The sequence below is a fragment of the Acipenser ruthenus genome, chromosome 2 (genome assembly GCF_902713425.1).
Source record: "Acipenser ruthenus chromosome 2, fAciRut3.2 maternal haplotype, whole genome shotgun sequence".
Classification (NCBI taxonomy): Eukaryota; Metazoa; Chordata; class Actinopteri; order Acipenseriformes; family Acipenseridae; genus Acipenser; species Acipenser ruthenus.
The window spans coordinates 74,030,730-74,058,640 of record NC_081190.1 but is presented as its reverse complement, the minus strand read 5'-3'; the positions used below and the strand labels follow the sequence as shown (position 1 = coordinate 74,058,640).

Here is a 27,911-nt window from a genome sequence, read left to right as displayed (position 1 = left end):
TCTAATAAAATGAACAGCAAAAAAAATATACTGTAGTTTAATTAAATGTGTTTTTGTTTTAATATGCAGTCTTCATTGGTTGAAATTAAACAAGAACTATGCTGCAGCACTTAAAAGCGATAGTGATAAGCTATATTTACTGAAATCTAATTATTTTCTTCAGATTGTTTGAAATATTTAATAACTTGTGCACCAATTAAATATGCAACCGTGTTGGCTGTGCATTGTTTAAAACTGGGAATGTTTAAGTAAGGAGCACTGCAAACCCTTAAGTAACAGATTTCGTGACACTGTCGGTTTGGACATGTATCAAAGTAAGTCATGAACATGGTGTGGCAACAATGTGGGGTCTATTTTAAGGGTCTAAACAGTGGCAGATGTACATGCTACTGCCCTTTTCTTTAAATCCCGCAGTGTATTCCACCAGGAGTGATTTATTAACCACCCTTACTAGCATCACTAAATACAACAAATACAAGACAAGGCAAGCAGTATTAAAATCGGCCACCGTTTAGACCAATAAAAAAGACCCAGATTCTTTCTATTCAAATCAAGCTCTTGGTGTGTGAAAGAAAAATGCTTTACTTACTTCTGGAAACTCGCACTAGCTCTGAAACACTGAAGACTCCTGATTTGATAAAACTGTCCTCAAGGTAAACTGAAAAAAAAAAGAGTGAAAGAAAGAAAAATCAAGTTACTTCTAAAAGACCAAACATTCCTGTTTATTTCCTGTTTTCCTTCTGCACAGTATATTGTTATGTTTTATATAAATTACAAAGGATACTAGTTTTTGGGTATTATAAAATCATGTGCTTTATATTCTGAAAAGGACAGAATACAGAAGTAACAATATACTGTAAGTATAACAGTTACTTATACATGTGCTTACAACTGTACCAGATAAATTTAACAATTCTGAAATGGGTTATAATAGTTGGCAAACCAGTGTTTTTATACAGATATTTATCAGCTGAATGCCAATAACACTTTGCTAACATTCACTTTGTTTCACTTCTCACTAAAATCCAAAGAACATGGCATGCAGTGTAAACAAGTATAACTATGATATGGCTCAGTCTGGGCTTTCTAGTGTAATCAGTCCTGTCATATTTTGCTTGGCAGCAATATTCACAGTCCTTTTCAAATAGTACAGCTAAATTACATTCTGATTATTTTCATTCTTGATGTATTAGACACAGAAAAAATAAAACATTTGTTCAGGTAGAGACAAGGCATCAAATAATTTGTAATAATTACAAGGTCAGTCGCTTGATACATTATTTGACATTAGCTTTTCCTCAAAATGGCACACTCAATGTTGTTTTACATTGAAATCGTTCCCAGAAATATATACATTTCTAAGTCCAGAATGTTCACGGTAAGACTACTGCCATTGTTTCGTTGTAGGCAGATTGCCAGCCACTGTACTCCAAACTTTCAGGTGCACGTCACTGGTAGGTCTTCATAATTAAAGACAGACAGTAGAATTAGTAGCCAAAGGCTATGAGGCAGAATGCTTTGTTGTAGCATGTGGTTATGAAAAATAACAGAGGCTTATAAAGCATGGCTTTACTTCCATTAAAATAATTTTCATCCCCAGATTTTGTTAGTCTAAAATGGGACTAAATCGGTTTAATGCAAATTCCTGGTATACCACTTAATAATGTAATGTAAACACATTTAGAACACAAAGGTTACTGATAAAAAGAACACTTAAGTACTCATTTCCTGGGTGTGTCACTACAGTGAAGTGCACAGATCCATGCAAACTTGTTTTCTAGATATAGTTCCCTCTCAAAATTGTCCAAAGTCTGTGGTGGTATATCATTTTAATATTATATATAATATTAAAACTTATTGGGCAAATCTGATGCACAATAGGTACTATCTTTCCTAAATTAAAAAAAATAATAATAATAATCATTTTACAAAACTAGTAGAAAACTCTGAGTCTACATTACTTTTTTTGATTATTTGGTTTTGGTTTAACAGTTGTGGTAACTCCAGCTTAGCCAAATGTTCTAAAGTGCATGTTAATCCTCTTACTACAGTTCACAGGAGATCAGTCCTTTATCTGTTTTGTGGTCTATTTATAAAGTCACAATGATCTTGGTTTCACCCCAAAGACAAATCATTATTTTATTTCCTGTTCATCACAGATCTCATACTATTTGACAGATGTCACACACAATTCCTGTACAAAAGGAATTGTGTGCGGCTTGTATGCAGACACGTTTGCATGGCTAAAGCTAACAGTTCACTGAGTTTTCAAGTCAAACTACAGTAAACCAAAACAATCATAGCAGGTTAATTCACATTGTAGTAGTTCCAGTAAAGCATGTATTTTCACAAATGTCTATTTTCTTAGTACTAGAAATATCACAGAAAAACAAGGCCACTTTTCTAAAATCCTTTCTTTTTTGGCAGGAATCAGTACTTCTATACTAGTACTTAAAATGAATAAAGCGTTGGGAATTCTTCTTTGAAACAGTGAGTCTAAACTGAATTTTCTACACACCCTAGTACTATATAATCATTCAAATACCAGCCTAACACAACACTAAAAACAATTAAAACTGCTGCAGCACTTGATGTACGTATTCTACTATGACTAAAAACAAAACTACTTTGGGGGCTTTTAATGGGTTTTCACACTACTGTACAGTACATAAAGTATGTTTGTGTAGCACAGATACATGTGTTATAAAAGGCGTGGTCATGAAACAGTGTTTGCACTGGCATTAGTAAACTGGAGAGCTAATGGAAAATCAACACCTTTGGTGTTTAACTTCCTATACTTGTATTGTACCTTTGTTCTCCTTTAAAGATAATATGTAAATATTCTGTGATTTGTACCTACCTGGAGGATTCTTTCCAGGTTCATTGTTACTTGGACTTCCTGACTGCTGGGAGTCTGCAAATTAAAAAAAAAAAAAAAAAAAAAAAGAAAAAAAAAAAAAAAAAAAAAAACTCAGTATAAAATGTGCCGCTAAAATGTATACATTCTTAATACACAGATTAAAACTGTATGCCTAAGAGAGAGACTGCAGTAAACGAATATTATGACAGGAATTAAACTTACTGTATTTGGATAGTACAGTACATGCAGATAAACATAGCTTAAGGGGTATACCAATCCACTGTTTTCAGAAACTAAAATTAATCGTGTAGGTATGTGCCACACCAGGGGCTAAAAGACTGGTACCAAAAGCATCTTGGTTTCCTTTGTGAAGTTACCTGAAGTTCACCTTTCTGATACTGATTAGATTTTTTTATTTTATATCTCTGAACCATGCCACCGGTTTCTTTTGTTAGTGCAGGTGTTCTCACCACATGAATACAACAGGTCAGACAGGATTTTCAATGCAATGCAAAAACATCACACTCATGCACTCAAATATGAAGTGTTTTTGAATTTGTCTAGCAAATAAAGGTGCAGCACAAAATACACAAAGGGACATTCTTGTTTTTTTCCAAGAGCATACCCAAAGTGCATGTAATTTTTCACTCAGTTCAGCATAAGTTTCATTATAATCAACCATGCAAGTAGCCAATTTGCTAGCTGTTCTTGTCTGTGACACTTCAAGGAATTTACCAGAGATCATTTTTAGCTAGTTTCCACAAGCCATATTTAGCTGAAGAACGCTTCAAGAAATTAACTACTGTATAACCTTTTAAGACATTCCTAGCTGCACTTAAAATGCACACAACAGTACCAGACAGTGAACTGAGATACCCCCTTTTAACAACAAAAAACACCATTTGGTTTTATATATAGACCTCATGCAATGTCTGTTTAAAAAAAAAATAAGTGGATTTTGATTTTTTTCCCTAAAAACTAGTGGTCTCAGCGCTGCAAAACAGAATGTTCTTGGCATGTACTCAACAATGACAAAGAAGGGAGGGAACTACACCATAATGTGCGTTAAGCATGAGGGGGAAAAATCACTCTGCATTGTTAACTCTTGGCATTACAGTATTTACAGTGTGCCTCTCTGCAGGCAGAATATAACTAATTAAATATTCTTATTTTAATTATCAGTCATGAACATATCCATGCTTATACCCATATGCTTCTTTTCAGAAATGCATAAGGGTCATTCCATGCCAACTCAACCAGAAAAGGGACATTTCGTAGCCTTTCCGTTTCAGATTTTCCTACAAAAATTCACCTGGGGGTTTTCTGGCACGCTGAGTTCAGAAATGATAGCCATTATTTTTAAAAATGTCCCCTTCGACCTGTGACCTTGCAAAGGTCAACCTAAAGTGAGAAAGGGACCTTGACCAGAAAAATCACCCTGGGTGCAATTTAGATGCTACCATTATGTGTAGCACCTCGTTCTACTTGTATTGAATAGGGCTTTTCAGAAAAAAAAAAATACTAGGAGCACCCTACTCACTTCTGGCAAATTGCCAGACGAGAGGTAACTGACCAGTTTTATTCAAACTTCAGCCTAACCCTTTACTCTGTAGGGGATGTGAGTCCTAAAATGTAAGTATTGCTGTAAGACCCTTAGGTAGCAGTCTTCCAAATTCTGTGAAAAACATTTGGTTTCAAGTCCCACCACTGGTCATTAAACCCCCTTGAAATTTGAATTTTTGCTATTTGTACCAAGTTTAGGCTGTAATAACTTGCGTGGGGGGACTCCAAAAAAATCACCCAAAGATATGTTTGGATAGATGTTGATGAGATCTACAAGCATCAAGCAAAATATTATGGTATCTGGGGATTTTGGATTTTTGGCAGATTTGTCATGCATTCGAGCATTACTTATGGCCACTTTGGTGAGGCTAAAGTGCCACATAGTCCTATCCAAACTGGCTATTTCTTCAACTTTGCATTCTCTGAGGATTGATCTACAGGAAAAAGTAACAGTATGTGCTTCCACTGGCACTAGCTTGGAGCTGAGGGGTTATGAACTTGCATGGGACTTGGGACTTCTTTGTTACGACGACACATTTGAAACTACCAAAACCTAATTTAGTTGGGTTTTAAAAACTAAATTCATGTTTTTTCTTTAAAAAAATCTTCCCTGTTTACAGCACATTTTAAATACACCTGTCTCTGAGAATGCAGCAAATGGCTTTTTCACAAATGGTTGGTCAGTCAATCAGTTATCCCCCTAGGTAGGCACCACAACTTATAAAAACAACTTTACTATCACTTTTTGTTTTTTAAAATCCAATTAAGTAAGGTTTTGGTAGTTTCAAATGTGTCATCATAACAGCGAAGTCCCAAGTCCCATATGCAGGGTGATTTTTCTGGTCAAGATTCCTCACTTTAGGTTGACCTTTGCAAGGTCACAGGTCGAAGGGGACATTTAAAAAAAATAAATAATGGCTATCATTTCTGAACTCAGCGTTTCTGAAAACCCCAAGGTGAATTTTTCTAGGAAAATCTGAGACGGACGGGCAACGGCACTGGTTGAGTTGCCATGGAATGACCCATGAGCACAGTTCTACAGTAAATTGCCTCCTTGCAACAAGCTGGACACAAAGACCAAGTCACCATAGAACCCTGTGTTCATGAACTTCTGTGTGCTGTAATTTTGTATGAGGGGGGGTTGAAACTAAAATTGTTCAGGCTCATTTGATCAGAGCCTCTGAGACCACTCTGTCCCACTTTCTTTTAATTTGGAGATTGATCAGCTAACTATTAATGCCATTTTAATTACACCCTTTGGTAGTAAAATTATAGGAATTCCACTGTAAACCTGAGATTGCCACAACATTCCCACAACAGCACCTGAGTTTCGCTGAGAAAACTGTGATTCCCAATATAAAAGAGACTCGAGCAGCAACGTGCTTCCTTACTGTGCACCAATTTCTTGTTAGGCTGCAGATAACAGGACTTTACTTATTTATTTATTTTTGCAAGCCAGCAGGACCAGCTGAAAGTGGTGACTTAAGAATTTTAAACAGTCAATGCCCCTCCCCTGAAACACTTCTGAAATAGAAGCAGGACCCTCCTGATGTGATTTTCTTTGTAACCATGACCTCACTGTGTCTGTGAAGATATTCTGATCCCCACTTGATCACTGAACACTCAAGAGCACTAATGTGTCGCGCCACCATGCTGATAGTCCTATCCTTTGTTACACTCAGTTTGTGTTAAAATTGCAACTTGCTGATAATTTAAGGCAAAGAATTTCACACTCCTGTGACAACCTGTCATCAGCCACAATGGTTAGCCACAGCACACAGAACTGGTTTTCTTTCCATAATTCACTAATGAAGGAGAGGTATTGATTAATTATTTATAAATGACCCTTGATTTAAGACTACGTAACAGAGTTTAACCTGATTTCGCATACTTTCTTATTTAACCTTTAGTAATGTTTTTCATGATTAGGACAAATCGGGGTCTGTGAGATCAACCTTTTATGTGCTTTTTAAATTCAAGATTGAACCCAACTTTTAAACCTGAAACGTGTAAAGAAATAAAACCTGCAAATCAGTACCGCAATGTATGGTTTAGGGTTAAGTGAAACCACTTCTTGCTGATCAAATTACAAACAGGTTGTTTCCAATAACTAGAAAGAAGAAATGGCATGTTTCATTGTATTCCTTTCTGAAAAAATTCCTTTGCACTTCAAAGCACTTCAAAACATTGTGCAAAATGGAACGTTACAGGAAGTCTCAAGCTCTGAAATTCTTAGTGTTCTCTGAATGTTGGCAAGTAGGTTTAAAGTAATCGATCAACTGGCTGCTGGCTGCAAGTCTGGGAAACAGGTATCCATTGTTTTCTGTAACTGTAGAATGTTGTTTTAAAACTCATTCAGAGGCTGAGTAACCAGCTTACAATCACAAAACTTTTTCAAATTTAGAAGGCAAATAACCGCATATACAGTACTGTATATACAGTGTTTTTGTTTGGTAATTTTTACAAGTTAACACCTACCAATAGAAACAAATGAAGTTTCTTTTATTTCCCTTTCGTGGCCTGCAACAACATCCAGACTCATATTGCATGAAAGGTTTCCTGAGATGTGGCACAGCCAGGCACAAGAGCACTAAGAATCTGACTGCAACAGCAATGCCATTACAGTGAATAAACCTTCTGTATCCTGAATGGCTTGGGTGTTTACAGTCTGCAAATTCTGACATACTGGCATGTAACACAAATTGAACATGTCACTAACAGAACTATCTGCATGAATATCTTTGCGCTTCATTGTGACTTTTTCAAAGTTTTTGTTGCATTTTTACAAGGTTTCTCCCCAGCTTTTAGGTCATCAAAAAACGATTTGCTTATTATTTTTAAATATAACAAAGAAATGGAAAGGAAAAAATAGCACAATTCTCAATGGGAATAGAAATGTGTGTAATTATGCTAAGGATCTGTAACAATGGCTCATTGCAGTTACTTGTAGTTACTTGCAGTTACATTTTAATTAAATTATACAGCTGTATAAAAATGCCATCTAGTTTCTTAATATTGTATGATGTTTCATGTCATTTTTCTTTTCTGCTCAGAGCATTATTTGCTTTCCATAGTAACTATTCCAGTAAAATTGCTTCGAAAAAGACTGACACTCCCTCACTTCACTCGAAATTTTAGATACAAATGTTTGCTGGTATAGAACCATGAAAAATAATAAATCTAAGCAGAAAAAAAAAAATCATACAGAAAACACATAAGATACTAAGCATGTAAGAAATGTATATGAAAGGAAACTAAAAACAGCAACTTAAGCAATCAACAATTGCAAATCAGCATTAGCAAAACGTGAATGGTCTAAAATATCCTGTTTGGGACATCCTGTACTACTGTACTACAATGTAGGTATTTCCCACTGTGTAATCTTAGTCTTATGAAGGTTTTTTTTTTTTTTTTTGGCATCAAGGAGCTGGCAACTCGATTATGGCCTATGCCAAGGCCAGGACAAAAAAGAAGACAGGAGGCAGGCTGCGTCTCTTTGGCAGCTGGCTAGCAGACAGGGTGAGTGGACAGGTGGCTGCCAAACAAGAAACAGTACAGAAGCTCAGCGAGTTGGCAGACAGAGTGCTCCCACTGTACAGAGTGCACTGTTGTCAAAACAGCAGCATCAGAAACATGCAGGTCTACCACGTTTCTCACCTCCGCTCAGTGAAATAGGAGACAATTTTTCTGTGGGTTTACCACACTGTGGGGGCATGCTGTTCACAGAGGAACCATTGCAACTGGTCCATGCTATCACTGGCAGGTGGGATTTTAGTTCATACAATATGAAATTAATTTATTTTCTAATATCAAAATGCAACTTATTTTTTAAGTATATAATAAACATAGCCCAGCAGGAATACTGTTACATCTTGTTTCCACTAAAGATTGTATTGTAGTTAGATAACTGTCTGCAGGCACAAGGATGTGACCACATGGCAAATCAATGCACTGTACTAATACAATAAAGAAAATGGTTTCCAGTCACCACCTATGCAAAAACATCTTCAGCAAATTGAGACCATACACCTTAAACAACATTATTGTCTTAGCTGAAATTGCAACTGACATGGTACTGTAAGGGTTCCACTGACCAGCTGATCTCATCAGACACTAAAACACTAAAACGAACAAAACCACATGGATCAGTGAGGGTCTTGGATTAAGCAACTGTGGGGCCCCTTAATCTGGCCTCTCTGTTTTACAAGGTAATCCTCATGAAACTCTTGATTGGATTGTCACTGGCTGCACTGTTGTGCAGGTTGAGGTTTTTGATTTCAATTGAGACTAACTGGTTTGCTGGTAAAATCATAAAATACAATTTAGTTTTCTATAACTAGGGAGAAAAAAACACGAGAAGGCATAGTGGCATTTTACACTATTTGTTTTCCACAGAATGCTTTCGTATCTTTACTTTTTACAGTCTATAAATAATTACTTAGTTGGGTAAGCTCCTGGAAATGTTTCAATCCTCCACTCCCTTTTCTGCAGGTTCAGACTGTCTTGCTGCTCTAATCAAAGCATATATATATATATATATATATATATATATATATATATATATGAATCAGTCCTTAGAAATTCTGGTCTGTGATTGGTTAATACCTCATCACATGACCAAAAATAGATCCAACTATTGCCCCTGTGACGCTGTTTACAGTCAGTAGTTTTTTACAAACTCCCTCAAATTACATCATCTTGCTGAAGGTCCTTCCTCTCTTCACACAACAAAGCAAAATGGCTGACAACAGAAAATTAATTACAAAATATACCACAAAACAAAGATGCTGCAAACACTAAAATCGACAAAAACTTTGCTTTGTGTTTTCTCACTTCCTAAAATTCAAACAAATCCAACTCAACGATGTAAATATATATGACCTTCACAAACTCAACTGACTCCTCCGAGAATTCTATGCCGCAGTAAGAAAGTCAGACGGACAGTTGTGTGCCAAAAAACTTTAATAACTATGCACTATGGACTTTAAAAACATTACCTTCTTGACTGATTCATAAAACAAATATGGACTGCAGACCTCGGGTTCATAGTGGGAAACTAAAGACCTCTGCGGCTTTGGGCATTATTGTCCCTTGTTGATAACTATAGTTCTTCCCTCGGGGGCCATAGTTTCCCAATATATGCCTCCTTTCCAATGCATATTTACAATTAAATATATATATAAATATATAAAGTAAATATGGACTGGAGAGGAGGGCTATGACTGCTGCATAATCCAGTTTATATCCCACCCGTCACATTTGTTTTTTCGTCGAGTTGAATTTGTTTGAATTTCAGAAAGTCAGAAAACAGTGACAGTGACATTTTAATCACAATTTTATTGTTTAGAGCATATTTCTTTTGCAGTATGTTTTGTAATTAATTTTCTGTTAAGTCACAGAATTGGTGTTCAGCCATTTTCTCTTGTTTTGAGAAGTGGAGATCAAAGACATTCTTTTGAAAAGGGGCGGGGCTGACAGTGATGTGAACCAATCACATGACAGATGGAGACTATTGCCCGGTGGTGTAAGGATGTCAGGGCAATACTTCAATCTATTTTTGATCCTATGATGAGGCTTTAATCAGTCACAGGCTAGAATTTCCAACCACTGATTCATATATTATACATATATAGAGTAAAAGTTTAATATAATATTACAATATGAAGTTTTGTATAAATGATCAGATGTACCGGCAGTCCTTTGGACAATAAGAAATTCTTACAGTGGGGATAACCAGGTAAATTAATAAACACGTTGTATGGCTTTTGCACAAGACAGTAACAGTTTTAGCACCCGAGGTGCCAAGAGAGAAAAAAAATAAGTTCTCATCTATTTCTCATGCAAGCCTTATGTCTAGATTTGGACTTAAGGGTCACAGACATGTCTTTCATTCCATTAAAATAATCATACTTCCCTATTAAAATAATTATACCTTTCATGTAATTAATATAATGATATCTGAATTGTTGCCAAATTCCTGCTCTGAAAAGGCCTTCTCTTGTTGTGTTTCTTTTCTGTGGTATTCACTCCCTTTCCTCTTATCATTTGCTGCAGTTTTATAAACATTACAAAATACATCCTGCTCTGCCAGCTCCCGGCCTGGTGTGAAAACCAACTTTTGTTTTCTTTTTTGCCTCATTTAAAGCAATCACATACTTTGGCACCTGCCTTTTGGCTTCAGCACTACACACACACGGCGCACACCGTCGACATTTCAGGAGGAGCAGCTTGGCAGCCATTTTAGATACAGCCTGTGCTGAGCACATGTATGAGCCTAGCTGCCAGAACTGTGCGGTTTGTGAGCCAAGACATGTCTTGGCATTGGGAATGAGCTTCATAGAGGAGCACACTCCAGAAATATCTTATAATTAAAAAGCACTAGAGCTGTAATGTTTTAACAATACAGCTGTGTTAATGTAAATATTTAAACTGCCGTTCTTCTCCACCCACTTTTCAGCTCACTGTTTACTGTATGTGGATGCCTCCTCTTATGGAACAAACTTACAGTACACTGGGTTGTGGTAACAAAACTGAATGCATCTTCTGCTCTGGCTGTTATTATCTGAAGTTATGCCAGAATTACTTCATGTTATTTGGGCAGACTCCTTCCTTTTGGTTTGAACTTGCAGAATATGGGATTAAATTTATATTAAAGTAATCCTATGTGAACTACCATGCATTTCTTATTGGCTGACCTTTATCAGAGAAGGGCCATAACCCAATTGCAAAACGTTTAAGTAAATCAGATGTACCCACAATAGGGATAAGCTTGCTTCTATTAAACCAGCCTGTGTTCAGGAGTGGTGTGGAGAATAATTTCTGTCTCGCACGTGAAACACAATGCTAGCCTATGCAATTACAGATTCTGTGTAGAGTGGGAGTATACCCATATGGAAGGGGGATACCATGAATGAGAATGACATGTATTGTATATACTGTTCATACAAATATAAATGCATATTGTAAAAGAGGATATTCTTGATATTTTCTGTACATGTTTCCAAGAAGACACTTTCATGAGTTGATGCAAGACATTTTAGATGACAGAATGAACTTTTGCTTCCTGTATTTGTTTTGTGAAACCATACTCACTTTGGGCCAGATTCTCAAAGCTATTTACTCCAAATTGTCATTAGCGACAGGATGAACAAACCCAATAAAAGTTATCAAATCAGAAATAAACGTCCCAGATGTTTATATTTTCTTCTTGTAAGTAGTCTGAAGTTGGCTCTAATTCGTTTCAGAATTTCAGTTGGTGTTTTTTTTTTCTTTCACACAATAAAATGCTTTAAGAATCTAGCCCATTGTATAATCTCAGTCTTTAATGTTTAATGGATTCAAATTCATCCTATGAAATCATAATTTCAATGTACACTGCAACAAAAAATTAGATAAGTGTTTGTGTATCATAACTCTGTGTGAGCCTGAAGTCGAAAAAGTAGCATTTAGGGAAAAAGATAAAGCTGGTAACGTCTGATGCATAACTGTGCAGAGCGTCATACAGTAGATTTAAAAAGCATGGTAAAGTCAATGAGAACTTTTTCCCCTCTTGAATAATGCATGCAAAATTTAACAAAATGCAAGTGCAAAAGCATTTGTAGACAGTCTCTGCATGTATTCCCCAGAGAGGGGTGATCTGCATACTAATGGTGCCAGTTTGCTTGCTCCCATTATACAGTGATTTTTTTAAACAATGCTGTCTACTTGAAAACCCCCCACATGGTGAAAAGAGTGCAAGAAACAGACTTTTCATTCAGAACAACAAACACAAAGACTTTGCCCAGTTACGAACAAAGCATGCTGAAAAAAAATATGTTACTATTCACCACAAAAATATCAACATCAGTGCATTTCCATTCCCTCCACTGTCTTGTCTGCCATTCTTGGGTTAAGACTTCAAACACTACTGAGAGTTATATCTATGACATTGCAATGCTGCTCATACATATCACAAGTTCCAGTTCAGAGTTTCAAATTTAGTAAGTAGTGAGTGGCATTTAAAATAAAATTTATAGTATAGCCTACAATTTGCCAAATACTGTTGTATACTATGCAAAATGTTGATTTTGTGCAAAAGGCTGTATGATTGTCTCATATTGTACATTTTGTAGGAATTCCATAAATACCACCTGTAGTATAAATTTATATTATTCAATACCAAATTCTTAATAATTGATATCAGGAGGAGTGCTAGTAATGCTTATTGTCAGATGGATTTTTTTTTTCTTCATGCCCAATAATAGAGAAGAGCTGGCATCTAGATTTTAATCAGTGCTAGAATTCCAGAACCATAATTTCTACAAGATAGCCGTGCAGAGCGCTAGAGGGAGTTGCTCTTTTAGGAAGCCATTTTTGAACATAGCAAAACTTCCAAGCTCCCTTGTGTACAAAAAAAGATTTAATTATGCATGCATATTCCCTTTCATTGTGGGAGAATAACCAATAAAATGTCACTGTACGGTACTCCAGTCTCAAGAAACACTAATGAAGTCTCTCAAAGATTTTGTCAGGGAGCCAAAGCAGTCTATTAACTCTTCACAGGTTGGAACAAATCTATCTCTAGTCTGTTTTGTAGTTATGAATGAAACAGCAGGCAGCGGGTATTCAATCATCATTTTGTGTATTCCAGTCTTGCAGCATTGCCGCTCAATCAAAAAAGCTGTCTGGAAAACGTTAGCACAACACACCATAAACATACTTTTGGTAGCAGGAGTACTGTCATTTTGGAATAAAATGCTTCTTTTTTTCTCTCACCAGCCCCCCAGTTAATTATAAAACAAAAAAAATCTGCACATGTTGCTTGCCAGTTCTCAAGCTATCAGAACTGGTTGCTGTTTTCTTAACTTTTTCCCACAGCCTATGTAAAAACTCACAATTGTAAGCCCAGCAATTCATTAAGGCTATATCTTCAAAAACACTGATAAGGTAAAAAATGTGTCTACCTTTAAATACTGTACTGTAGTTTCTTACTGAAACTATATATATATATATATATATATATATATATATATATATATATATATATATATAATTAAAAACATTGTATAATAGTAGAAAATCTCATGAGTCAAATGGTCTTAATTTATTTTAGACGTCAGATAACATGTACAGTACAGTAAATATATACTGGCAATCTAGTAACAAGGAGGCTTACTTGGGTTGAATACTGTAAAAACAAAAAGGCTTAGTTGGTTTTAATATGAAAACTGGAAAACCCTGCGTTAATATTTTAAGCATTTATGTACTGGCAGGTACAGTTGGGATTCCATATACCGTATATCCTTATTTTGGAAGAACACTACCTTCACTGGAAACAAAATGATGCATTTTACTAGCCTATTAAGTCGAATTTTTTTTTTAAGAAACAAAAGCTGATATGCAGAAACTCTTTCATTATTAACGCTTGATTATTTGATCTAGAATCCACTTGACATCTGAATAAACATTAGATACTTCAGACCTGGCATGTATTAAAGAAACTGGCTCAAAAAAATAAATAAAAACCATAAAGAATTTCCTCTGAATTTAGTTTCTTCTTCACATTCCAGGAAAACTTCTCCAAGATTTTACCACTATCAGATCTGCTCATGTGTTCTGGCTACTAAATACTGTACTGAACTACAGTTTCATTTTACATAACAAAAAAACTGTTACGATATGGGGAATTTTGTATATGTGTTAACTTGCCCAAGATCTGTATACAAGCTGAATGACTTAGGAAAACTGGGCTGGAATGTACACAATCAGTTCCACAAGAGAGCAATCAAATCTAAAGAGGGGTATTTACAGTATATTATCCATTGGAACATTCATGCACAATGTACAGCCAGCCGTTAAACTTACATAACAATTAAACACATGGTGTGCGGCATGTGTTAGAAGAATCATTGCATGCATTGCAAGCTATTTAGGGCTAATGAAAAATGTTAAAACAGAATCTATAGTGTCCTTAATGAATCTCCCACAGTGCAGTAGGAAAGATTAGTCTTCCCTTATGTTTCTGATTGTCAAAGAGCAATAAATCATTTACCCATAAATCTGTGCTGACAGCATTCTTTTAGAGGCTAACTGAGCCAATAGATCACAAGTTTACAGAAGAGGGAGGGGGGGCATGATGCCAGGAGACAGCATTTACACACCAACTGTGGCCCCTGTCCAGCTCTGCGAAAAGTAACTGATGGGAGCTACCCAGTGCTGTTTACTATAAAATATTTTCAGTTTTATACTAAAAGCCTAATTAGTATGTTGAAAGAATTATTAGATAATGTTATGACACATCAAGGATTGTTTTGGCTCAGAGATGTTTATAAAATAAAACCAACTCTTGGTAATATTAAAGCCAGTATCTGTTTTTTGAACATGTTGTTTAACAACACATCAACAACTGCATCCATTACTACCTTAAAGGTAACTTGATAAAAAAAATGTGTCATTATTCAGTACTGGTTATCCAACAGTGTTATTGACATATAAACTTAAATACTGTAACTGTTCCATGGTCCCATGTGAGATTGATTTTCAAGAAAGAGGGTTTTACACTATATTGCTTTTTCACCCTACGGAGTATGCCGTTTTTTGATGAGACAAAGAAAATGATTTTTAGCAGTTGCATTCACTAACTTGCTGTTCACAGCAGCTGATTAAGCACTTCCATCCCATAGTTTAATTTCATGTTTTTCCAGATGATTCCTTTTCCAGATACCAATCTTAACCTTGGCCTTAAAAAAACCTGTTTGATATTACCATGCCCCAAATCCTTCCTTCCCCTTTGTTTCCTTTCTCTGTACACTCACAGGAGTGCCATTTTCAGTAAACAAGCATAGAGAAAACAAACCAAGATGAACCACTTGGAGGTGTGTGGGGTCTGCATACAGTCAACATGGGACAGAAAGTGCATTTTGGAGGACCAGATAATTAACTGGAGTAAAACAATGGGTGTTTCATGTAGCACTAGATTAATGGATGAAAGCTGGTGTTTGATAATAATAAAGAAAAACTGTAGGGTTTATCTAAACTGTTTCCAACTGATGGGTAGCTCAGCTACTAAAGCCTTCAATTTGCTGAACAGTGTGCAGTATATTCAGCAGGCAGAGGTGATGGGTTACATTATACTGGCTTTTTATTGTCTTGAACTGCTGCCTGCTGCTGCTTCTCACCACACAGCAAAGATACATGCTTGAGGGCCTGACAAAATTATACACATCGCACTGGGAATTATCACATTCAGTATAAAGGTATCTGTCAAATAAATAATAACAAATAATAATATCGAACAGAGGGTTCATTTTTTTTTGTAGCTGATTAAGGCTGTATCTGCGGTTTAAATAGTCATCATTTTTAAGAAAATACATTTCACATAAAACTACAAAACCGCAACTGTTCATAGAGAAAGCAATGCCCCAACAACAGAATCATTTTTTTGCTTGTGTCTTTTCACATGCAGTACTGCTACAGCAACAATGATTAGTGGTTTGGCTTTCAAGCTATGATTATATGGATAGATGCATAGACTACAACTATTACATTAATTGCCAATCATCTTTTTAAAGAACATAAAACTAGATAAACCCACAAATATTTATTGACTATTGGAGAAAGCATAACAAGGGATTGTCTCTATTTAGATAATATACAGAGGCCCACCCAGTCATAATAAACTGGAATATATGTTTGCATTTAGAGCACCAGGCCCTATAATCTCCTAAACCAAACTGGTCCTTGATTATCAAACATAACTACATTGAGTTTGTTTTATAAGATGCTTCATTGTCTGTAAAATCAGCCTAGCTAACATTTTCAGTTGCATTCATAAAAATGTGTGACAAACGATATACATTTTAATTAAATGTATGCTGATAACAAATATTCACTACAGTAACTGGAAAATCCACTAATACGTGTTCATTAATTACACACTGTATGACTAGAGTACAGTGTGTACACATTTTAATGGGAGAACACCACACAGATGATCACAGATGCCCGCCTAATCCCCTTATACATTAAACAGGAAAGATTTACCAAGCAACATGCCACAACAAAGACCGTCTGTTCCTTTCTGAAATGCAGAATAAGGTATCAATACAAGGGACTGGGTTTTAGTTTTTGTTTCATGGAATTTCCTCAGCAATGTCTTTCTTTACACTTTCCCACACTTCCTTGATTTTCTCAAGAACAATCTCAACACTAAGTTACAGTATTTTTATGCTGGGGCCTCTGAACTATAAGCCTGTGCTCGTTCATCCTTCAAGTCATCCAGGCATGTAATTTTAACTTTATCAAAGACAGGCCATGCTGAAAGGCACAGGGATGGTGTACGTGGACAAGGCTCTAGTTCTGTTAAGAAAAGTAAACGCTGGAGGGCAAGTCCGTTTTTTTATTATTTTTTTTATGCTTGACAGCATTTTTTCTCACTGAGCTAGTTGAAGATAGTTGAAACTTGAATAAATGTTCATTCACCACAAGATTGAAAAGTCAAAGTATGTTACTGATTCCTTAGCCTTCTTTGTCTACAGTAACGCCCCACCCCCAACCCAATCCCAAATGTTTCATGTCCTATTAGTTAAACAATTCTCACAAAAAAAACAAAAACAAAATTAAAACCTGCTTTCTTAAGCCATTCAAAAATGCAGCAGTCCCAAATCCTAAATGATGTACTGTATGCCTCTAGCTATTTTCCATAGTCTAAGGAATTACTTTATATTATAACAACAGGTGACAGTTTAAAAGCAAGAAACTGACGTGCAAGCCTACAGTATATGAAAGTGTTTTAAACTGCCACCATGACGGATTGAAAAAAGTTATTGTGGTTCTTCTGTGCTTCATTCATGCATGCTTTAAAGGCTGGTTCATAAGGCTTGCTAAAATACAGTAGTTGGGCAACACAACCATCTACAGTTGAGAAAGATTCTGGTCAAAATGTTTCATGCATCCTCCAGGAATGTCTTATAAAGATTTAACTTACTTATTTAAAAAGTCAAAATGATTTCTGTATTAACTATGGAAGAGCATTTGCCTATATTGTGTTTGAGAAACAAATCTGCCAACACAACACAAATATTATACAAACTGGCACATTTTTTCAGTAGCTCTCAGAATGCAGTTACTGTGTAGTGTTTTTATATTGACGCCTGTGGGCTAGTAAACCACTATCACTACGCCATTTCAAAAACAAATACATTTTTTTTTTATTGGAATTAAGAACATTATGGGTCCATTTCAACTAATTACAGCACAAATACCAGCTATTCATTTTACTTTATTACAAAAATTAATACAGTAATCTACTGGTGATATCACAAATACAAGCTGTAAATGGAAGCAATTACTGTACGTAAACAAAATGCACTGGAGTGGGCAATTTCAACAGATTTACAAAAATACACAATTTGTTTTTGCCTCTTGATGTTATTCCAGCTTGAGGCCTGTTTGATTTCCTCTCTGGCGGGTTCTCAGAACAGAAATCTGGGTATACTTGTAGGCAGTATGTTAAGGGATACAATTTGGCTTTACTACTGTTTGTGTAAAACAGAAACGAATGATTCCTTTCTAATAAATTGTGCAGAAAATCCATACAGTGTACTGTAGTAATTCTCCTTCGGTCAAATTACAATGAACAATTTACCTTTCTCACCAATGATGTCACTTCTATTCAGCTACTGTCACGGCTGTACTCACTAAAATGTTTGCAGTACAACTGTAAATATACTACAATCAACTACAGTGTCAATTTGTATTACATTGCAAATATTACTTTCTTCTTCCAGTTAGGACTCAAAAAATGTCATCCAGACCCTAACTCTGAAAATGATGTGCATTTTATTTTCTCCATTTGGAGCTATCTGTGATCCCCTGTTCTAGTAAGTTGCCTTTTTCCAGAAATAAAAGAATCCTCTCCCTCAAGCACCAGCAGATAAATCTGGTTAAGGGCAAACACCCCCATCTTCCCAAATGAAGGCTCCACTCCCAAAGAAGCAGAGCACATTTTCAGCACTGTAACATAATGAGAAATGGATAAAATACCTAAGACCCACCACTGGATCAAATGAATTTTGCCTTTGGCATCCATCCACACATACACCCACACACAGGTATGGAATTCGGGAAAGCATAACATTGCTCTTACTAAGGATTTTGTCATAGTTATCAAAACCTCCCCTCACAAAAAATGGCAGATACGTTACATTAGTGCTAACATAAACACTGCTTTCTTGCTTGGCAGCTTCAATGTTCTGTTCCACTTATTCAGCGAGGGGCCTCTTCCAAGCCACTTGAGCCTGGCAGAGCTCAGCCGAAATACTCCATTCATTTTCATTAAAACAAAACAAAAAACTTTACTGCAGTACACCAAAGAACAACCATAGTGTAGTAAGATCCTGTACAGTAAAGCCTGGTAAAAAAATATTGGTGGGCTGTAAAATAACATATACAAATCGGTAAATGTTTCAAAAGGATTGTACATCACCATTTCACATGAATGGAGATGAAAGGTGCATGGAAATGAATGGTACATGTTTCATCATGGGCACTATGGCAAACTGACATACAGAAAATGAATGTTTATGGACAGACATACAGTACATGGTACTGAACATGCTGTATGCATACAACAGATACAGTATACATACTGTACTGGGTAGATGTGTGGAGAAAATGAAGGGTGAAATGGACTTGCTTAGAAATTAGCTGCCCTCAAAAAGTAAAAATGTGCCCTTTTAAAAGGTCTGAAGTCTGAACTACAGTGCATTTATTATTAACAGACCTCACAAACCTCCTGCTGTTCACATTGTAGTATTGTTAAAAAGCACTGCATTCTTCATGTCTCAGTTACAGAAGTTCTCAACCCAGACTTTCCAAAGTTCTGTTTGTGCTGTAAAAAGAGGCCCCCTCAAGCTTTTAAGCACATTTAGGCTTGTGTTCCAGGATTTATCAGATTAACTATTATTATTTCTTAGCAGACACCCTTATCCAGGGCGACTTACAATTGTTACAAGATATCACATTATTTTTACATACAATTACATTTTATTTTTTACATACAATTACCCATTAATACAGTTGGGTTTTTACTGGAGCAATCTAGGTAATGTACCTTGCTCAAGGGTACAGCAGCAGTGTCCCCCACCTGGGATTGAACCCACGACCCTCCGGTCAGGAGTCCAGAGCCCTAACCACTACTCCACACTAAAACACTAAGAACAGCAGATCATATATCTCAGTTCTCCCTGTGTGTCAATCACACCTTTTCAATGTACAGTAAGTCATTTTGCATATCAAATAAAGATCACTGAAATCTATGGCAGGGAATGCCACTTGTCCAGATAACAGGGCTGCTTTTGACACGGTGCTTCCTTCCCTCAAGTCCCGCAGCTGAGCATTCACATCCGGCATGGTTTACAAGTTCTTTCACACACAAAGGTAGGAAATGTCTGAATTTTAATGCTGCATTGTGATGTGACCAATAAATCAGAGCTTGTTTCAACTTGCTTTCTCCACGTGCATTTTGAAAAAGGAAACGATAAACATAACACTACATTCATTAACTGGAAATATACAGTATTGCCAGATTTGTACAAGGCAGGAGTTAAGAAAGCTGTTAATCTCAGTGGAAGAAAAACAACAAAAAAACAGTAGCATGTTTATAGTCAGAAGCATTTGCATACACACAATCTGGAGTGGGTTCATCTCTTGTGAAAGGTAACCAGATTAACTACACTGGAGACTAAAGTCTTTAACTCTTTATCCACAGAACAGAAAGGTCACCTGCTGTGCAAGCTTCCCCACACTGCCATGCCAATGTGCCTCAACCCAGTCCCAAAAGGGACTACCCTTTTTGACAGAGGTGGGCCATTCCACTCAAGGTTTATAAAAAAAATGATGACATACTGCTTGTGAACCTGGATAGGGTTTTGGTATGTTCAATTAAACAAAGAGCTGTACTTGGTTGGAAAAATAACTAGTTCTGAAGGACCTTATCTAAGCCCTGATCTAGCAAAATTCAGCAACCAAACCCATCCAATTCTTTTGCCTAGACTGGTTTATTTTTGCATTTTATGTTTCAAATAGTAATGTCAGCTTACTGTCTTCTACTGTGTATTCACGTGCACTACAGAGGAGTTTTGTATATTGGGCTTCATTTTTAAAGACCTTGTTCCAGGCAGACGGAGCATTAGGTTTGGTGACTTTGGAACCAACATCAACTAATTTGAATGTTTTTCTGTTTAGCTTAGGCGTTTACATTATTAGCTACATACATCATACTATAATAACCTTGCATGAAGTATCTAATGTTGCTCTCTCAGACTAGGGTCTCTGAGTGGAAATCATTTCAATGACAAACACTTTAGTCCAACATTTCTTTCATCAAAAACAATGTAAGATTCCAGATCTGTTTCAATAGCAAATCTAACACAGATGAATATTGAAAGAAAACAAACTCATCAGAGGCACAGTTAGAAAATATCAAACCAGACTATCATGTCACAAACATTTGGCAGACACTGCTTCTAAGAGCTTTAATTTTAATATTGTAGACTCTCACTAATCCAATCCATTTGAGACTGGACCCTGTTCAGAATAGTGATTTGTCCAGAGTACTGATCATATTCTGTACAATACTAAAATGCATTATTTAGTCTTTGTTTTTTCATACTTTAATTTCATTCAACAATTTAAAAAAAAGCTGTAAATGTTTTACACACAACATTGTGTGACATTTTGACAAAATGGGCCCTATTCTGCTTTTTGTGAAATAAATATTGTTTTGAATGATTTGGTTAAACAAATAGTATTTTTTATATTTGATTTGATTATCACTTCATAAATGAACTTATTTAGAGGTGGGAATTGTTTGAACAGGATTTTAACCCTTCCCTCCTTAAAAAAGAACTGCTGGTATTCCAGAACATGTACTGCATTGTTTTACGTTTAGTCGTTCTTTACATTTAAACAAATGCATATAGTTTACTCCCCAGTAAGGCCGTTGAAGCTGACACCCTGGGATCCTTCAAGAAGCTGCTTGATGAGATTCTGGGATCAATAAACTACTAACAACCAAACAAGCAAGATGGGCTGAATGGCCTCCTCTCGTTTGTAAACTTTCTTATGTTCTTCTTACTACAGGATAAATATGTTATGTATCATTAACTTATCTAAAAAAGGCATGAATTGTTGACTGATGAGAGCTATTAATACATGGTGCTTTTGTGTGCATTTGTATAAGACTGACAGTGTTAAAATTTGGTGACGTTGGTGTTTTGTACCTGAACTATATCCAGTTAAGATTGCGGGTGCGTTCACGGAATTCATTATGCGCAGATTCTGACCAATTTAGCCAATGATCTCCGTGAACGCATCCAGCATTTGACAGGCTGCACAAAATGTCACTTTATCAGCCGAGATGATTATTGTTTTTTAGTTGCGTGGAAAATTAATGATATCCTGTGGTTACTTAGTAAAGCCTGGCCACGCAGTATTCGACAGGCTGCACAAAACGTGACAATAAGAGGGTTTGTGAGATGATATTAAGAGAGGTAATTTCTCAAAGAACCTATGGTGCATCATGGCGAATGGTTTTTCAAACATCGTGATAATAAATGGTGTGTGATATTAAACGAGGTTCAAACAGGTTCATTTGTATTTTGTATTAATATGCAAATTCTTTGTTTTATTTATTTCATTTATTTATTTCAAGTGGTTTTATTTCACTGGAGCAATTACTGTTTTGGTTTTGAATGGATTTGAATATATGAATCTGCTTTGCTTAGTGTTTAAATACTGAGAAACCCCAAGCTTGTTTACTGCTTCGTCAGTGCAATGGGATTGAAATACAAGTGCTATCGGTTTTGGGTTTTTTTTATGTGTTATTTTTAATAGGTAGATTGCTATATATGTAATTTTTATAACAGCCCCTCAATAGTAGAGCAGTGTGTATATATATATATAAAACATAATATATATATTATATATATATATATATATATATATATATATATATATATATATATATATATATATAGTATTTTATTGTGTTGTATTTTTATAGAGGGCATGGGCAGTATTTACTGTAAATAGGCAGTTAATTAAAGAGTGGGGGACTGTAATTTACCGTTACTGCCACTAATGAGAAATTATGGTAACTAAATTTTTTTTCTGTACGAGGTCTGTTTAGGTCAGAATGTTTTTAAAAAGCAGATAATGTTTAATACAAAATATGTATGCAGTTAAAACATGATGTATAAAATACTATTATTGATATACATACATCTGAGTTGTTTTATTAATGTGTATCTGTAATAAAACGGTATTTGTGAAAAATTAAACAAAAATATATTTTAAAAAAAGGGGGCTCTAAGTATTATGCTCATGCTAGACCAGTCTGCACACAGCCAAACAATTTGCTACAAAATAGCTTTTCAAAATGGCGTAATGCACAATAAAGACATGTTACCATTACATGCTTATCACACAACAATCAAGATAATAAAAACAGAGATATGATATGAGATGGTTAGCTGAGCTACATGTAAACAGGTTAGCAGCTATGCCTAGCCACCAGGGACTGCCATGCACAACTTGTACTTATTGACTATTCTGGCTACTACACTGTACTGTATTGCCTCATTCACCATCACTAAAGGGTGTTAGAGATGACAACTGTTCTAGGGCCAACGATGTTGCAGAGGGAAGCATACTAATTTTAGCACAGCAACAACCCTATGGGCTGGTCTGGGCCTCACAAGGTCAAAGTGAGTAACTCAATTTTTTTGCATTAAAGTAAGACTGTAAGACTGCATTGCATATGGTATTTAAAAATGAGCTGACAATGTTATACTGGTAAAGTGTATTTTATACTTTTGTGGTTTACAGACTTAGAACTTCAGATAAAAATCAGAGACTACTTTATCTCCTCAACACAACACTCTTCTTTTTAGTTATGTAAACATAAATCTTCTGCTGTTGTTATCTTGGCTTGCAAGAGAAAACTGCAGTTGGTGGAGGTGGGGAGAGTGAACGGAGCTGGAGAATAATATAATGATTCAACGTATCGACTGCAGACAGGCATGTGGTAATGGGCAACACTTGCTGATGGCTAGGCGGTGTCTCAGGTGACAACTGATCAAAGTATGTCAGCATTAGTTGGTTGTGTACTGTACTCTAGATATGCATGTTTCACAAAAGAGCCAGAGCATAAAGGCACAATTCTTATTTTGTAAATATATCATTATAATATGATACTGAAGCCTTATCACTGTTAACAAAACTGCATTATTACACTATGTAATTCACACTAATACTTGTATCTAGGCGTATACTATGTATGGAACCAATATTGCAATACACTTTTTTTTTTTAATACACATTAAAAGGTTAAATGGTACATATTACATATAATGGTACAAATAAAAAAAATTCTGATGGGGATTCATGGGGATGGAATTGGAAAGCATTATAATACACATTTATTATGCTTTATGTTTTAAACTTTAAAATAATCTTCCACAAGTTTTAAACTTTACATTGTGATTTGGGAACTGTTTTCAATAGAAAACATGTTAACTAAAGCTTTTGATGCATTTTCAGCCTCTCCTTGAGCAGTATATCATATAAAAACCATGAAAACAAATTAACATTGAATGTATTGGAGCTCTCTTCTGTCGCGCCTTGTGTGACGTCCTGTCGTTGACTCGCTCTATAGTCACACGTAGGATTCTATTGGGCGTATGTCTCGTTCCTATGTTATGTAGCCATTGTTTTGTTATGGCTGCCCTTTGTTGGTTTAAAGGCTTAGGCACACAAAAATACTTTTTCCTTTTGTTATTTTTGCACCCGAACACTTTGCATTCAGATATAATTCACCCTGCCGGCATTCATTGGTGTGGGTGTCTGTCAACGATATAACGGAACAGCGGCACCAGAAAGGTTCCAATATGGCGGCGGCCTGCATTTCCAGCTGACCCAGAAAGCTGACAAAAAAATTTAAATACTGGCCAAACGCTTGACTTTTTAACAAAATTGGTGCAGCGAGACGCATTTGTTATGTATACAGAGCATTTAGAGAGCCTTGTTAATTTGAGTACAGTTCCCCTTTAGTACTGATCTCTGTCTATGATCTCGAGATCCTGCTGCCCTCATGGAATAGTCTTACATGTCATCTCCTCAATCCCCCAGCACTAAGCCTTTTCATAATTGCAGGATCGTTACTCCTTGAGAAACATGCCTAAATAGTCACAAAGTTCTACACTGAAGTTTTAATTTCGTATCTAATCAAAATTGATTAGGCATCACAAAACACAAACAAAGATGCCCCATACATATGTCAGCTCTCTTTCAGGCAGGAATGAAAGAAAACACTTGTCTGCTGAAGCAGATGACAGTCGTCTGTTTGAAGATAAGTATTATTGATGTTTATGTGCCAGATTTGCTGCAATTTATTCCTTATCTTGCATGGATGTATGATTAACAAAAGCATAGAAAAAAAATAAAATAAAAAATAAATAAAATATACAATAATGAGGTGAATAAAAAACATTAGGAATGCTTTATAATCACTATTTTGTAAATTAAGCAGTGGACATTTTATTAGAGGAAAGCCTGATCTCTACATATCAGGTGTACTGGTAGGACATGCAATTTGAACATCTACTGTATTTCTCTGTTCTACCTCAGTACACTGTTAGAATTCCTTAAAATACAGAAAAAAACAGCTGTGTAACCACAATCTACTGTTTTTTTAGTAAATGCCTGTAAACTTGCAGAACAATATTGTAAACTGGTAAATTGACATAAAAATATCAGTAAAACAAATGGTTGCATTTTCCATAATTTAACATATTTTTATAATAACTAGCTGTAAACCAGAGATACTGCTGAAGATACTTCACACAAGTTCATAGTCACATGGCATTCTTCCAGACATATTATTGACATTTCCATCTAGAACAACATTTAGTTATGGCTTGAGCTCCATTCGGGACATGGTGGCTGCACAATACATTCTAAGAGCTTCCCTACAGCCAGTGCCTACTGTATCTCCTTGTCCTGGGTAGCCCAGAATCAAAGCTCATGTAATCGAATCTCTGCTAAATTACTTCTGTTCACCAGCTTATGTAAAACCTGAAAGGTCTGTCATTTTAAATTGATTGTATAATTTAAGACTTAAATCTGTGTAGTTTTGGTTTTACATTTGTGAGGTAATGACAGTACAACAATAATTTTATTTAGTTTTATATTTACAGTACGGTTATAAAAGCCTACAATATACAGGACATTTACAACAGATGAGTCAAATTATTTTGTAAAAAATATTTGCTGGTAGTCCTTTCTGTAATACCATAATTAAATGATGTCTGTACAAGAAAATGGATGTTCTTTAACATTACAGACAACGGTGTAAAAATAAAAAAACTGAGCTAATCCTAAATATACAAGTTTATATTCTGCAGATACTATCAGTTTGTGACTAAAAAAACAAGAACTAAGGCTGCTAGGATAAAACTATATAACATAATATTTCAAGTAATAAAAAAATATATATTTATCCTGAGGCCTATCAGACCTGATTGGTCTTGTTTGAAAGCATCAAAAGACTTTTATAAGGTATAATAGCTAAATACAGGCTTAAATGCAGTAAACCCTAAAGATGTAACACATTTTGCATTTGCAAAACAGCTTTGCCAAACAAAGCAGCTACTGCAATTAAAGTTTTACACTTTGAAGGATGCAATAGGATGCATGTCAGAGAAAGTAAAACACTATAGGGGTATTATATTATCTGTTTATCTGTTTTTTTTTTTTCTAAAGCTCAGGCAAATTGTGTTTCTTTGAAGACCATTATTTATTTATTTATTTTTACAGTAAACCTTATGTGTTTTTTTCTACATTTCCCCGTAGAGAAGACCATTGGTGCCCAGGCTAAGTTTCATAGCAAAGTATTATGAAACATAACACTTTAAAAAAAAAAAAAAATCTCATCTACAGTGTGCAGTTGAGCCAGTTAAGCGAACTTAAAGTTGTGCTATGCACGGTAAGTGGGCTTGGGGTGAAACAGACTTTAACCAGGAAGACTGCAAAAAAAAAAAAAACACAAGCCTTTATATCTAAAGGGAAGACAGCAGGGTACTTTCCGACTGTTAAGTACAGTAGGTGGGCCACGAGGAAGTAACAGACATTGACCTGGGAAAATAATACACCAGAGAAACATTGAGGAAGTCTGACATCCTTTGGATGAGCTCATAGATTAAAATAAAATGATTTTCTGCCACAGCTCATCCTTAAACCACACACGATACACAACCTCAAATCAAGAACAACTGTAACACATTGATAAGAAGTGGAAGTGGAAGGGCTGTGCTGGGTGATCAAAGGGTTAATGCAATCCACCAACAGCAAATCCCAGCAATGGCAGACAGCCCATCATTCTCTGAGGCAGCTCTTGTCAAGGAAACTAGGGCAGCTTGTCCAGCTTAGCAGTCAACTGATTGCCTGTGTACTCAATGAGGCTGGAAGCTAATCCCTGAGATCAGTGCCAGCCCCCTGGGTTTGCAAAAGGCCAAGCTCCAGCAGGGATCCTTTTGCAAGATACAGTCACATGATGCAAGAGTGATTCCTCCTAACCAGAATAACCAGCCTATTGAGTTTCTGTAAACAGCTTATAAACAAATTAAATAAATAATAAAGGAAGACACAATTTAATCAGTTATACTGAAATAGATTTTTTTTTGTAGTTATATTTTGTTTTTCCAGTCTTGTCTGGACACACGTTGTAAAAAGAAGCCAAACTGTAAGATTCTTTAATATTGCACACACCCTTCAAACTTCCAAAGTGTTCTAGTCCAGTGCTAAAACAAAACTGCGTTTCTCTGCCGTTTCAAAAACTCAGCAGGACGTTCTGCAGTTTCTATCTAAACAAAATCAAAATGATACCAATAATAAAAATGAATGAAGAAAAAGCCACCTTTATTAACTTTGAAACAAAATGTATGATGGAAATTGTTTTAGATTGTTTTAGATGTATCTTATATTATTTGTGGAATTTTATTTAGTGTCCATGTATATTACTGTCCATGTATATTACTGTAAACAATCTATTTAAATAAACATATTTCTGTATTTTACTGGTAGCATTCTGCTTCACATGCCCCCATACAGTGTTGGCATTTAACATTCATGTTTGAATATAGTTAAAATAAAATGCAAATGAAACCCATAAAAATAACAAAAAGATCATACTGCATGACTACTGTAAACCAAACATTTTATGAGGAGTTTTTGTATATTATACACCACACCCTCAAGTACGCCACAGGATGCATTCTTGCAATATGTGACCTTACATTATAGTTGATATAACCCCTTAAGATTCACTTATTAAGATAACTTTGTAACTTGGATATTTACCAAATACCTTGTGTCTATTGTTTTGTTACATACAGTTTTCTTGATTGTGAATTGGAATTTATCATGATGTTTGTACTGGACTATGTTTCCT

General features: G+C 35.7%; 1 protein-coding gene across 19 annotated transcripts in view; it reads right to left on the bottom strand.

Annotated features, from left to right (window-relative positions):
- The window catches only part of LOC117409443 (nuclear factor 1 B-type-like), a 157,224-nt gene that overhangs the window by 39,014 nt on the left and 90,299 nt on the right, over positions 1–27,911 (bottom strand). For 17 of the 19 annotated variants that reach the window (XM_034015501.3, XM_034015502.3, XM_034015517.3 and 14 more), the window contains exons 3-4: positions 2,861–2,914; positions 590–658 (exon numbers count right to left, since the gene is read on the bottom strand). In XM_034015501.3, coding sequence (XP_033871392.2) covers positions 590–658; positions 2,861–2,914 — 123 coding nt within the window. The remainder of the gene's footprint in view (positions 1–589; positions 659–2,860; positions 2,915–27,911) is intronic. The other 2 variants (XM_034015504.3, XM_034015513.3) reach the window with 1 other exon arrangement.